The sequence below is a fragment of the Pteropus alecto genome, unplaced genomic scaffold, assembly GCF_000325575.1.
Source record: "Pteropus alecto unplaced genomic scaffold, ASM32557v1 scaffold157, whole genome shotgun sequence".
NCBI classification, from domain to species: Eukaryota; Metazoa; Chordata; class Mammalia; order Chiroptera; family Pteropodidae; genus Pteropus; species Pteropus alecto.
In genome coordinates, this window is record NW_006440626.1 from 4293534 (window position 1) to 4308106 (window position 14573).

A 14573-nucleotide genomic window follows, 5' to 3' on the forward strand; every position below is an offset into this window, starting at 1 on the left:
TTAATTCGAGGCGGCAGGAGTTTTCAGAAGCTGTCGCAGGCGCTGGCAAAGAGGCTCTGAAGCTGCAGTAGTCCTCGCGTGTTTGCTTAGCTTCACATCTCCTGCTTTGATATCCTGCCCCAGCGGGGGGCGGGGAGGGTGGGCTAGGGAGACTCTGAACTCCCCTCCTGCCGTCATTCACCTCTAATTAAACTGCCAGCTTTGCGGAGTCTTTCTCCACTCCTTGATCATCATTCGATTTCAGAAATGAGGAAAAGGACGGCTCCTTGCCCGCACACTCCACGGCAGCTCTGCCCAAGCCAACCTGGACTGGCACTCCCGGGGTGTGCGGATGACCCCACCTAGCTGGATGCTCAGCCCCCTCCACAGTCAACATCCTCTCAATCACCCCGGCCAGAAGCCCCAGTCCACTGGCCTTCCCCTTCTCCCCACTCGCCAAACCCAGGGGGTCCCGGGACCCAGCAGGTCCCATCCCCTCCATGCACCTTCTCCAGGTCAGCTCCTGTCTGTTCCCCTCGCACCGCTGCCCTGGCTCAGGGCCCTTCATTTCCTACAGAACTTCTGGAATAGCTTCCTCACTAGATTCTCCTCCCCCATCTCTGTGCTCCAATTCATTCTCTGCAGCAGTGATTCCCCCCAAAACAAGAGACCTGTGAACCAGTGGGTCCCACAGCCCTTACGAGAGGTCCAGATCCTTACCTTGGTGTTTGAAGGCCCTCCTACCCCGCCTCGTCTTGGGCCACCTCATCTCTGACCCTTGTTCTCTACCCTGCAGAATGACCCACAGTTTTGCTTACACAGGGTTCCTCAGCACTGTTGACCTTTTAGGGCTGGCAACTCTTTGTTGCGGAGAGGGGTGGGGGGGCTGTCCTGTGCATTCCAGGATGTTTAGCAGCACCCCTTGTTCTCTGCCCTGCAGAATGACCTACAGTTTTGCTTACACAGGGTTCCTCAGTTCCTCAGCACTGTTGACCTTTTAGGGCCGGCAACATTTTGTTGCGGAGTGGGGGCGGGGGGCGGGGCTGTCCTGTGCATTGCAGGATGTTTAGCAGCATGCCGGTAGCATCACCCTGAGTGGTGACGACCAAAAAATGTCTGTAGACACTGATAAATGTCTTCTGGGGGCAAAACTGCATCACCCCCTCCACCCCCCACACACACACCTTTTGAGAACCACCACGCATGCCAGGCAGCTTTAAGTCCTTTGGTTCCGGCCCTTCCATTCCTCCGTGAAACATCTACGCATCTCTGAGATGGCCAGGAACTTCCTGAACTTCTCCCTACCCAATAATGCCCGCCACTCCCCCTTTCCTGCCCACATTGCATTTCAGCAAACAACAGAGCTCCACCGCCCCACACACACCTTTTGAGAACCACCACGCATACCAGGCAGCTTTAAGTCCTTTGGTTCCGGCCCTTCCATTCCTCCGTGAAACATCTACGCATCTCTGAGATGGCCAGGAACTTCCTGAACTTCTCCCTACCCAATAATGCCCGCCACTCCCCCTTTCCTGCCCACATTGCATTTCAGCAAACAACAGAGCTCCATGACACTTCGCTGTGACAGCTGCTGTCCCTTCCTGGGCTGTGGTAGGTTCCTGAATGGCAGGGATCACTTAATTTCTCTCAGAATCCCTACCCTCGGGGGACATCCCACAAAATCAGTTCTCAGTTTGTCGAATGAATGTCTAAATGGAAGTAGTTTCATGTCTATTGTTTTATTTGTTGGGTATGGAAGTAGCTGTGCAGTTATCTCTTTTATTTCATTAAAGACAAGGAGGCACTGGGGTGGAGATAAAAAAAAAAAAAAAGGCTGAGTAAGATTCCTGGTTGGATCATCTTGCTGGAAGGCAGAGTGAGCTGAAGCTCTCCGTTAGGGGTGCAGGGAAGGGAAAATAAGTTGGCTCCTTCTGGGACTGCTGCCTGAGCCGGCGGACTCTCTGCCTCTGCATCACCCACCTAAGATCTTGAAGGAGCAGCCAGCCCATGAGTGAGGGCAGTATTTAGCCAGCGGGTAGAAGTCCACACCAAGGACATTAGGCCAGGAGGCCGGGCTGCCACTCGCACATACAGTAAGTGCCTTCGTGCAAATTCCACAAGTGTGTCATTCTGCCTGTGATGGGACACAAGCCAGTAAATGAAGCATGGGCTGCATATCAGCCTCCAAAAGCCCCTTGGCCAGGCCTGCCTACAGGGCACAGGCTGCACCTCCGTACTTGGCCCCTGCACTGAAGGGCATTCCAGATGTGCAGAATCTCAGAGCTCGGAGAAAACCGGACCACTAATGCCCAGTCCGCAGGCTAAGTTACCCAGCTGGGTCTTGGCAGAGGTGGGACGAAAGGCCGGGCTTCTGACTAATCTGCACCTATCGCCCCCAGATGATGTGGTCACAGCGGGCTCTGGGGACAGATCTACTCTGGCTAGGATCCCAAGCTACCTCTGGTGACACAAAACCAGGATGCATCGGTATTGCTGGGGATAATACCACCCTCTTCCTCACTGCTTTCCACCCTCTGCTGACGTGGAGCTCTAGGGACTGGAGCAGCTGTGGCTGCTGTGCTGGCGAAGATCCACTCCTTTCCCACCCAGCTCCACGGTGGGGAAAAAGCAAGGGGCCACAGCCAAGCCTGTTCATCACAGGGCTGGCTGTCACTTCTTCTTGGGGAGGAAGAGAAGGGAACCCAACGAGGCACAGGGGAGGTCTCAGGCCCTGCCTTCCCACTAATTACCTAGGTGGCCTGGGGCCTGACTTTGACCTCTCATGCCTGCCCTGCCTTCCTCCCACATCTGCAGGAGTGACAGATGAGATTATGCTCCCAAAATCTCAGGAAAAAGCTGCGTAGTTGCCAGGAGCCATTAAACTCACTTGCTACAGGAGAATGGGACTCCCCACGCCAGGGCAGCAGAGGGGCAGACTGGTCAAGCTGAAGCCTCCCAGAATGGCCATCTGTCTGGCAGCTCAGGGGAGTCAGTTTGTCTGGGACCAGAGAACAGTCCTTTGGGTTCCCATGGAGGGCAGAAGCGGGCCAGTCCCTGGATCCAGTCCTCTCAGACTGGAATGTCCTCTGAACTCCCCAAAGAGGGATCAGGGCTGCAGGGCAGTGGTTCTCAGCTAGCACATAAGGGCTCACGGGAGTGGGGTGGGGGTGGGGGGGTGCCGGCTGGGGTTGCAGGTCCCAGCCCATCCTCAGAAACCCTGGTTTTGCAGGCTCCTGAAAACGCACTTGGGCAGTGCCTTGCCCTCAGGCGCTCTGAATTCAAGTGGCGGATGGATTAGACTGGTGTCTGGGAGAGAATACATTCCCTGGAAGCGGAAAGTCTTCTTGCTGGTGTGGCCTGGAGTAAGTCATTTAATCTAAGCCTGAGTTTCCTTATTTTAAAATGGGGAGGTGACCTCTTCGCGGGGTTGTTCTGTTTTAAATGAGATGACGTGGTGGCGCAAGGAGCACAGCGCTCGGCCTGTCAGAGCGGTGGGCAAATGCCAGTGCTTCCTTTACAAAGGGCCATCGCTTTGGAGGAGGGCGTGTGAGGGGAGGAGACAGCCAGTGTTGGGCGCTGAGCACCCCGGGAGCCCACAGGGAGCCCACAGCCGGAGCGCCCACCCGCTCAGACATCAAGATGTTTTTTCTTCGCTCAACACCATGCCCAGCAAGCCCAGCCCAGGTGCTGATTAAAGCCGAGGCAACACTACACTTCCGGAAAGGTCAAAACTGAACTAATGGAGGGGAAGCGCAGCCCAGTTAAGAGCCTGTACCATGCGCTGCTCGAGCATCTACCTACGCCTGCACCCAGAGCAGCCGGCACGCGCTGCCGGGGAAACCTGCTGCCAGAATAGGAAGTGCCCGGATGTGGCCTCCAGGAACCTAGGTGGCAGGGACGGGTGCTGCTGGAGGACGGGAACGATTCCACTCTGGGGCTGGGGGAGGGGCCCTCAGTGCCCTGGGTACACCCCAAAGGCTTGCTTTCGTGAATAAGGCTGCAACAGGCCCCAAGAAAAGCATCATCAATCTCTGCACTAGTAGGGGGTGAATCCCCCTACTAGTCCGAGAACCTATTGCAGTGGGGAAAGCTGAGACTTTGAGGTTGGGGGTCTCATGCTGGTGGTGAGACCGTGGGCGTTACTTAAGCCCTGTGTAGTTCACCTGAAGAGTGAGGCTGCTTCCTGGTTCTGGCGAGGATGCAAAGGGATGCAGTCACGCCTAGACGGAACCTGCTCTGGTGCCCGCCCCGCGGCCGAGCTCTGCCCTTCCTCCTTGGCAGTGTCTGGCCTTCAGCGGCAGCTTGATGGAGTTACACAGTCCTGATCATGCTTCCTCTCAGCGGGCGGATCCAATAACAACCCTAAACATGCTGTTCCCCTACTCGAACACTCTGGTCCCTGACTGAGATAGAATCAAGCCCTCTGCCTGGCCGAAGACCCTCCCTGTGTTTCCAACCCAGGCTTTCCCGACAATAAACACTCTTAGATCTCGTTCTCCAATGCACCTGCAGCCTCAGCCCTGGTGACTTAACTCAAGTTGTCAGGGCCCCATCCCTGTGGCCATGGGAATGCCCTTTCCCAGTTGAGGACCCCCTTTCACTCTTCTCTGAGGCTGTCTCAGGACCATTCTCTGTCCCCAGCCCCCAGGGCAGTGTGTGCCCCTCCCAGGATGCAGGTCCGTTTAGGCCTGTGTCTGAGCACTTGATGGAGGGTGTGTGTGTGCAGAGGACAGAGACCTGTCATTCCTGCCTGCACAGAGCCTGACTGGCAGTAACTGCACTAAACAGAATCCCTCTGTGGTGGGGGCTTCCCTCCGGGAGCTGAGGAAGCGGCTTGGACCAGGGCCCTGGCCCATCAACAAGGCAGAATCAAGACCAACGGGGTCCTGTCCTCTGCTTGGAGGCCAGGCTGCCCCCACTCCCCGAGAAGGGCATCTGTGCTTTGTCAGCTGAGGCACCCCAGCTGTCTGTAGCCATGTTAGATTGTTTCAGGCTCACTAATTAGACATCATTAAACACCAGGCTCCCTTGCTGCACTGGCAGCCACTGGAGCCCAATTCCGCCCAGCCAGGCTGCTTCCTCTCTCAGACCCCTGGCCTCTGTGCAGGGCTCTGCTGCCGACCCTGTGGGTCATGTCTCCCTGCTGTGTACCACTGGGGCTCATTCTCTGTTGATCTGACCCCATGAGGTCATCGCTCTTGACACCCGTGCCCCAAACTAAGTCGATGAAGGAGGCATACAAAGGAGACCCAGGCTGGCTCTCCAGAGAAAGAGAACAGACGGTACCCACGTGAGCAAGGTCAACTAATCCAGCTGCGAAGAACCGTATGTGATCCACCAGGGAGTGAGCCTGGCAATCCTTCTTAAGAACCTCGGCCGGCTTTTCCCTGCCCCACAGCGTGCTTCTGGGACAACTTCCCCTGCACTAAGTTAGTGTTAATTAGTGAAAATTATCTAATGCAAGCTCATTTTAACATTAGCTTAAAGCTAAACATAATTAAGAAGATAAATCAGCTGCTAAAAAAAATCCGATGAAGATACATAAATGATTCTTGGGATCAGCTGCTGGCCTGGGGCTCTGAGCACCATATAATACATGGGCAGAGCAAGGAAGGACTCAGAAAGTACCTGCCCGGGTATTTCTTGATTGATCTATCAGGGCAAGACAGCTGCAGTTGGCAGTTTGCCCAGGAGGTTCTGAGGAGCAGCAGGGGCAATTTCGTGGCCACAGCCAGGTGATGCTACCTGTGAAGGCTTCCCAGAGAGGCAAGTGGAGCCTGCAGGGAGGGGTGCGGTTGGGCAAAGTGGTCAAGAGGGCATTGGGGTGAAGGAAATAGTGTGAATCCGTGAGCACCCAGGCCTGCCTTGCACATGCCGGCCCTCTGCCCGCCCTTCTCGTCCAAACTGGCTGCTTCAGCTGTCAATTCCTGGGCGCCTCGGCTCCCCGGGAGCTTGGTGGGAATCAGAGTCGGCTCAGCTCCCATCCAGCTCCACTATTTACCAGCCTTACCAGCCTGTCTGACCCTCAGTTTCCTCATCTGTAAAATGGAAAGTTGCTGGAACGTTGTGAAAATTTAATAAAATAATATATTCTTAAGAGGGCTGGCACATGTCTGGCATGTAAGTGCTCGATGAATAACAGCTATCAATGTGCCTCCATTTATTTCCTTTTTACCTCCCTCATTAGATTAAAAGGCAGGGTCTACTTTTTATTCATCTGAATATTTCTGGAACCCAGCACATAGTAGGTCCTTAACAAACCACGTCGAGTGAACCAGCAAATGTGGGGAATCTCCAGGCGATCCGAGAACCCTCTTCGGAGTGGGGGTTAAGGGCACTCACAGTCTGTCCTCAGAGACCAAGACCCACCGAAACATAGAGTCCTGGTCCTCGCCCCAACCCCAACCATCTGCTGACTCCCTGCTACAACACAGACCAAAAGGGACATTTATGCAGAGCCTCCCGGTGCTCAGCCAGTACTGCCAGGGGCCCAAAGAGTGATGACCACTGGGCACGCTGTACCAGGATGAGCTCACAGGCTACTGGAACCTCGGGCCAGAACCTAATGATTAGAAACATTCTTTTCCAGGGCTACGGTTCTAGGACCATTAGCAAGTTCGCAGACTCCACAGATTTCAGAGGAGAAAGAAAACTAGGGAAGGCAGCTGAGGTTGACTGTGCATGGTGCCTGGGGTGGTGAGGTGTTGAGGGGGAAGGAGGGGGAGGAGTGGGGATCCCTGGAGTGACTCAACCTGGGGGTGGCAGGGGGCGGGGCTCAGGAGAGCACCAGGAGCAGAGGCAGGCAGGCAGGCAGGCAGGCAGGCAGGCAGGCAGGCAGCCAGGCCTCACTTCGGGCTTGTTTGCTTTCCGCCCCGCTCCCCTCACCCCCGTTGGATGCTTGCCCCAGAACAGGCTCTGCCTTGTAAACTCTAGGAAAGGCGGATCCACGAGGCAAGTGAGGTGGCATGCTGGGGGTGGCAGCATGGAGGGCTGGGGGGTTGCTGGGGGTGGCAGCATGGAGGGCTGGGGGGTTGCTGGCTGAGAATCTATCAAGGTTTCAGCTTGTCAGTGAAGGTGCTTGACCCATGGGCCAGAAAGTGGCCTTTAAGAGGACAATATAGGTCCCCGAAAGCCACCTACACTCAGCTTCCCAGTGACACCACCCCCAGTGCCCCCAGGCAGAAAGAATCCTCTCCCCTACTCAGAGTAGCAGTCCTATACTAGTCTCTAGAACTAGTCTGTGAGCTTCTCAGGGCCTGGCTAGCAACAAATATATTTTGTTTCTGGAAGTTTTAGAGGAAAGAGTTGGCCCCAAGGGGAAATCCCCAAAGGTAACCTTCATTTGTAGTAGCAGGAAACAGCCTTGATCTCAGACCTGCATGGAACCCCAGCTGGCCTCTTGTGAGTTTTATGACCTTATGCCTACCTCGGCCTCTGGGAAAATACCACTTGCCTTGTAACGTGCTGTGGATTGGATTAATTAAAAGAAATAATGTGTAGCACTTATCTTTCAATAATGTTAGTCCCTCTTAATAGAAATTCCTTTTATCTGCATCTTTTAAAAAAGTGCTATCTCACAGTCTTACACTAGAGTCTCAGAGCAGTCTTGTAAACGAGGCAAGAATAATCCCATGCAGATGCAGAGATGGAGGCCCACCAAAGTCAAATGATTTGCCCAAGTCCACCTAGTAGGCGAGAAAAGCAACAGCCAGAACAAAGACGAGGACACCCAGGCTCTAGTTCCCAGCTGGGTACTCCTCCCCCTGGCGGTCGCCTGTCCTCCTGAGACCGCTGCCCAGCAGACCTGGCTATGCTGCTCATGACACCGAGAGAAGGTCATAAAGCAGGCACCAGCTTACTGAGGCCCCATTTTCTACTTTTGAACTTCCTGGGAAAACACCCATCCTCAGAGTTTCGGGGACCCAAAGTGTCAGATTTCAGAGGAACCAAGCCTAGCTTGTCCTCCCCTCCAGACAGAGAAATGGCCTGTCCCTCCGTGCCCCATCACCTTCCCTACCGTGTCACCCTCCCCTGAGAGCTTGAATTATGGGGAGTCTTTCCAGACTGCCCTCGGGCTCTGGACTGGGCCTGTGCTGCCAGTCAGGCCCTTCTGGATGACTGTACAAGCAGAACACCCTTGGGCATGCGCAATTTGGGAGCTGGGGCTCCTCTGTGCCTTCCTGTCTTGTCTCTGCCCATGGCAGATCCCAGAGGAGATCCTTGGTTAAGGAGTCAGATACCACAGCCCCACAGGCAGCGGAGGCTGCAGACAGACAGCTGCCCTGACAAGCTGCCACCACCAAATCAAGGCCAACAGATAAATGTAGGGAGAGGGGAGAGCGGGGGAGGGCAGTGGGCAGTTGTTCCTCTCACTCAGAGGAAACAGGAAACACACCCGCCCCAACAATCTAATCTCCTGGCCCGGGCAGCCCCACTTTCTGGGAGAAGAAGATTCAGCTGCATTTCCCTCCCCCACTCCCAGAAAAAATGGAGAAGGCGGTAGTTACTTTCCAAGACAACTGACATTTGTACGCTACTTTCTCCTTGTTTTTCACACGTGGTTTCTCCTCTGTTTTTCAAAACCATCCAGGAATCTAGGCATCATCCTCCCATTTTGCAAGTCAAGAGCCTCAGACATTGATGTACCCAAAAGAACACCGCTAGAGTTCAGTGCCTAGATCAGAACAGAAACCAAGACTTTTCAAGTTCAGAGTATATGTCCTCTGTCCTCGATGTGAAAGCTGGGTCCCTGTTGCTCAGAAATCCTGACTCCTGAAACGTGACTGAGCACAAAGAAGAGAGACTCGGAATCCAATCACCAAAGCACCCGGGCTTGGCAAGGATGCCGGGACAGGCCGGGGCAAGACCCTGCAAGGGCTCCGTGGTGCTCAGTCCCCAGAGCTGCAGCTGCCTCGTTCTCACCAGCCTCCATGGGACAAACACCTTGCAGCTGCCCAGGGCCTCCGAAACAAAGCCTGGGTGGAATGGTCACTCATAGAGGGAAGAAGGGTCAGGCAGAGGGGACAGGGTGCAGGACCTGCAGGCCATTGGCTGCTCACTTACATCGGGCTTTTGAAAGGCAGCTCTGAAACTCTAGAAAAAGTCAGCTAACCCTGTGAGTTGGAAGAGGAGGGGACGGGAAGGGAGAGAGGGAAGGAAGAGTTAGGAGCAAGTCAAGAATTGGGACCAGCTCACAAACAAGGTAGTGACGTGGTTAATGAATATATCATCAGACTCAGATTTCACAAAACAGTAACATTTAACAAATTTTATACGTAAACTTTTTGTTTTCTTGGTTCTTTTTGCATCTGATTCAAGTCTATGTCCCATTGCCTAGCATGGTACCTGTACAGAAAAGGCACTTAGTAGTATCTGCTGAATGTACCTGAATGAAGGACACGCTGACTGAGGCAAATGGGGGAAGACAGTGGGCTCCACTCAGTGACAAAGGCTGCCGCCTGCACAGCTGAGTCTCCTGTCAGCTACCTAGACTCTAACCTAGCCAACCATGCTCCTGCCTGGAGCCTTTCCCCAAATCCCTCTGAACCCCCTTGACCCCTACCACCAACCCCCCGATTTAGAGTGTTCTTCTCTTTGCTGCCAGACAGGTAAGGAGTCCCCTGGCGATGTGCAATGCAGTTCCACCCGGGACTTCAGACACTTGCTTCTCTAGAGAGACAGTGGCCAATAGGAGACAGTGTCTAATCCTTTAAACAGATCATTGACTGCCTTTGACCCTTGGGGCCCTGCAAAGGAGCCGGGAGAGGAATAAGGTGGAGTCTGCCCTCTCCCAAAGCTCTCAGTCCTGAGGATAAAACGGGCTCTTCTCAAGCAAGCTGTGTGCCAGGCACACAGGTGGCACAGATAAGGAACCATGTCTGAGAATAAAAAAAAATCACTTTGGATTGAAAATTTGCTAAAGTACCAAGGAAGAGGTGGCATCTGAGCTGGTCCCTGAAGAAAGGAGACAAACCCATCAACAGGCAGGGGTGAGATAGGGCCCAGCCAGGAGACCCGTGCCCCTGTCCTCCATAAACCAGGCCGGCCTGTTCCTCTCACTGCGGTAGCACAAAGCAGAGCGGCTCCTGGTTAACAAAGGCTGCCTCGTCCAGCACCCTCCCTCTCCTGGGCTGTGCTCATGATCTTTGTGGGGTCAGTGGGCATCCTGGCCAGGAACCTGGGGAAGCTGGGTAATCTCCTTGTTGGTAGTCTGAGGATAAGACATTTCACCCTTTTGAACCCTAGAGGCCTCCTCTATGAAATGAAAATGGTACACTGCCTTACATGGTAACTGAGGCTCAAAGGAAATGGGGCCCAGGAATGCAAGGTCGAGATCAACCGGGGTGGGGGGGAGGGGCAGTAAATTTCCCTCTGTTCCTGAAGCATAGGCAATAAGTATTCTCTAAACCCGCCCAGCAGCCTCACTGATGGATGCCACCAGTCACCAGGGAGTCTGGGCACAAGGATGGGTGGATGGCCTGGTGCCGTCTCAGCCTTCCTGCCGCGTTCAGACATGCCTATAGACGGGTCTCAGCATCAAAGGTCCTGAAACCCGGTTTAGGGGCTGGGTTAGTGGCCCTCCTGCCACACCCTCCAGCCAAGCACTCATTATACAGTATTATAATGATGGTTTAGGAGACTATTAGGCTATTTAAGAGTAGAGGTGTTTTATATGTCTGTTTTCTACTAAAGTGCTTAGTACTTAGTGCAGACCTCGAAATGTTTGTCCAGTGACCAAATAAGTGTACTACCCTTCCAAGCCACTAGCCCATCCAAGTTACCGTTGTTTGAGCCTCTCGCTCTGCCTTGGTAAATAAGAACCAAGTTTCCCAGTCTGCGTGTGGTCCTGCTGTAAGGCCACCCACTGGCAGTTACAATGACCTTAGCAGCCCAAGCAGCAGCAACCTCCCGGGTCTGGTCTTCGATGCCAGCGTGGGACAGGCCCAGGACTCATTTCTGAGTCCCTGAAGGCACCTTTCCTGCCTGTAGTGTAAGCAGACAAAGTATATCATTCAGTGACACTAAAATAAGCAGATCACACAAGGAGGAAAAAAAAATAGCATAAAAAAAACCCCACCCTACAAGTAAACATGGCCGAATGTTTGAACCAGTGTGACCGTGACCGTGACATTAGCAGAGGCCCAGAGAGCAGAAAACTTAAGACTGACTCTTTCAAAGGTCTCTGCCCATTCTACGTGGTCCTACCTCCACACCTGCTGGGCTGTGTCCTCACTGGCCACCACTCTCTGCCCCTTCCCCCCAATCCACAATCATATTTTCAAAGTGTCTCCTAGATAGATGCATTTCTCCACACCCGAGGCCCCACTTTCAAAGCCTCACTGGTCTGTGGCTAGGGGTAAATCATAGCTACACCCCGCCACTCCCAGCAGATATTCCTGTTATCACTCAGGAATAAAATCAACAGCATCTCACAAAGCTAGTCTGAGGACTAAATGAGATAAAATGTGACACTCTGGCACACAGTTGGACATGTATGTGCTTCTGCCTCTCCTTCCCCAATCGCTATGTCTCTGCACGCAAACCACCTCACGGTCTGCCCCACCCGGCCTCACAGCAGCCAGACTCTCACTGGAAACTCCCTCCCTCGGGGTGAACAGGAAGGAGGAAAGACCTAGTAATGGCCATGGAGGGTTGCTTGCCACTTGGACAAGCTGGGGTGGGGCCGGGGGTAGGCAGTCCTCAGAGATGCACCTTCAGGACAGAAGTTAGGGATCTGGGTCTTTCTATAACCAGCCACGTGACCTCTGGGCAAGCCCCTTTCCTTCTCTGTGCCTCAGTTTCCTCACTTGTGAAACAGGGTCGACCTCTCTGCCCTACCTGCTTCACAGGGTCTTTGAGAAGAAGGCGCTGTACAGATGTGAGCAGCAGTAATGAAGGGTAGGGGCCTGGAAGGCCTGGGAGTTGAGTGGGCACAGACGGGGTCAGAAGCTGCTTTTTCCAGCGGGGTGGGCATCTGCCTTGGACCCAATGGTAGAACCCAATACCAGGCCCCACGCAGTTCAAAGCTCCCACCAGTGTAGCTCTTCCCTCTGGCCAATCAAAGCTGTTTGCTGCTTTGAAATGAAAATCCCTCACTCCTACTTTGGAGACTCTTATGGAGAAACTGCCAATTCCAGTTTCCTTCTCTCTCCTCTTTCAACTCTATAATTCACCTCCTTCAGGAAGCCCTCCCAGATTAGGCACATCCTGTCTCAAAAACTCTTTTTTTCACAGCATAACCCCAACATTTTAGTTAACTCTTGGAGGCAACGGCCACAGATTATATCTTCCTATGGCTAGTACTTGGTACACAGTAGGCACTCAGGAAATAACTATTGGTTAAATATGTACATATTAGACTCTGATAATTAGAATATTGGATCAGTTCACAATTGTTAAAATTTCTGTTGTTATATATTTAAAGACTTAAGAACACTTTACTATGCACTAGAGACTCTTGACGTCCCACATGAAACTAGAAGCCCCAGTAGGCAGGGGCCATGTCTCTCTTTTCTTGTAATGGGGTACACAACCCGTACCCCAGGTTGTGACCAGGCTAACTCCATTCAAGCTCCTTGGTTTAATCCTGCTGCACCATCATCAGACAGTGGGGCAGGGAAGCACAGTGGTTAAGAGCAAGGACTTTGGCTTTTGGATCCGGGCTCAGACACTAATCAGCTAAGCGATCTTCAGCAAGTAACTGTTTGAATCCAAAAATCAGAAAAATACTCATCTCACCCAGTTGTTGTGAAAAGCAAAAGAGAAAATGCAAGCAAATCATTAGCACAGTGGCTGGCACATATTAAGTGCTAATAAATCAGGGTTTGTTAGTATTACAAGCCTTGGCTCCTGATCCCAGCTGCAGCCTGCTACATAATATTATCACCCACATCCTTTCTCCTCAGTTCAAACTTGTACATTGCATTCTGCAAAACAAAAAGGCAAAGAAAACTCAGGCAGACAATGAGGAATTACTCAGAGAAGGGGAGCATCTGTACAGTGCACGTTAACCCTTCCTCGGGTGGCCAACTTGGCCAGCCACCTGCATCACCACTCCTTCCTGTAAGAGGAGCCCCACCATTGGTCTTTCTGGGTTAATCTTCCCTCCCTAGCCAGTCAGCCTCCAGGGGTAACAGAACTCCAACTACATTCATTGAGTTGAATTAGAACAGTGAACCCAAGCCACTCCTGTTGTCTATTTTGAACTAGATACTAAAGGCTGCTGGTGTTTCTTAACAAATCTCAGTGTAGGGGAGCCAGGTTTAGTAAATAAAAACAGGATGCCCCACAAACTTTGAATTTCAGGTAACCAATGATGAACTTTTTAGTATTGGCATGCCCCATGCAATATTTGAGGCACGCTAATACTAAAAAAATTATTTGTTATTTATCTGAAATTCAAATTTAATGGAGCATCCTATTATTTTACCTGGAAGCCCTAACCAGGTAACCCTACCCAAGGGCACAGAGTAAAGATTAAAATCTTCCCTCTGCTCTACCCTAATTCGAACCAGCCAACCTAGAAGCATTTCCGCCTTTCGGGCCCCAAGCAGAGCAGATGAGATGAGATAAGTGGGAGCCTTTCCTGAGCTGCCGAGTCCACCCACCTGCCTTGTCCAAGTGCCCAGCACAGAATCAGGCACACAGTAGGTGCTCACAGTACATTCCTCATTTATTTCAGGCTGCTTGAGCTCTAGAGCTGGGCCCAGTAGGGAGTGTGAATGTGAGGGGCCAGGCCAGCCTTCACTGCAGCAGTCTAAGAACAGATGGCTAGGGTGGGGGCGGGGAGGTCGCACCACCCACTTCCTGGGGTTGTTTTGAATCTCAAATAAGAAAATGGCCAGGGATATGTTTTGTAAATCCCTGGGCAGCACACAGGTTATTATCGTGACCTCTGAGTGGCCCATTTTACTCCACAGGGACCTAGAAGCACATGGCAGAGGAAGCCAGTGCCTCCGGACACTGCAGTAATAACTGTCCAGCACTTTGTCATTTGCCAAACACGTTCACATCCATCCTCTCTAGAGGCCTCGCCACAGCCCCACGACGTGACGGAGGTTTCCTGGACCATTTTCCAGAGAGTGGTCAGGGCGGTCTTGCCCTGAAGTGGCGCCTGGTCCAACAGGCTGGGCTTGGGGGTCCCACCCGTGAAGGGGCGGGGGCAGAGCCTACCTTCTGGGCCTGTTGGATCATCTGCCTGACCACTTGCTTGAGGTGGGGCGCCTTCTCCTCCTTGGGGGGGTGGGTGAAGAGGGTGACACGGCTCACGCCGCGGAAAAAGCCCGTGTCGGTCCAGCCCAGGTCCAGCGGGGGCACCTCGGTGTCGGAGCGGTCGGGCCAGTAGGCGAGGGACCCATTGGGCTCAGCCGGGGCCTTCGGCGGGGCCTTGGCCTTGGCCTTGCTCTTGCCCCGGGAGGGGGCGAGGTCCTCGTAGGGGCTCCAGGCGGTGCGGAGGGCCTGGCGCTCCTGGCTGGACAGGAAATCCCGCAGCCGCTCCTTCTTGACCCCCTCGCGGTAGGCCTGCTCGCCGCCGCCCAGCAGCGCCTCCAGGGCGATCCGCCGCCGCTCGCAGTAGTAGAAGGCGGCCTGCGCCT

At 53.3% G+C, this 14573-nt stretch overlaps 1 protein-coding gene across 1 annotated transcript in view; it reads right to left on the reverse strand.

Moving 5' to 3' along the window:
* FAM83F (family with sequence similarity 83 member F) overlaps positions 1-14573 on the reverse strand; it is a 33802-nt gene that overhangs the window by 14007 nt on the left and 5222 nt on the right. Inside the window, 1 exon segment of the mRNA XM_015593533.1 lies at positions 14152-14571. Within this exon segment, the coding sequence (XP_015449019.1) occupies positions 14152-14571 (420 nt within the window).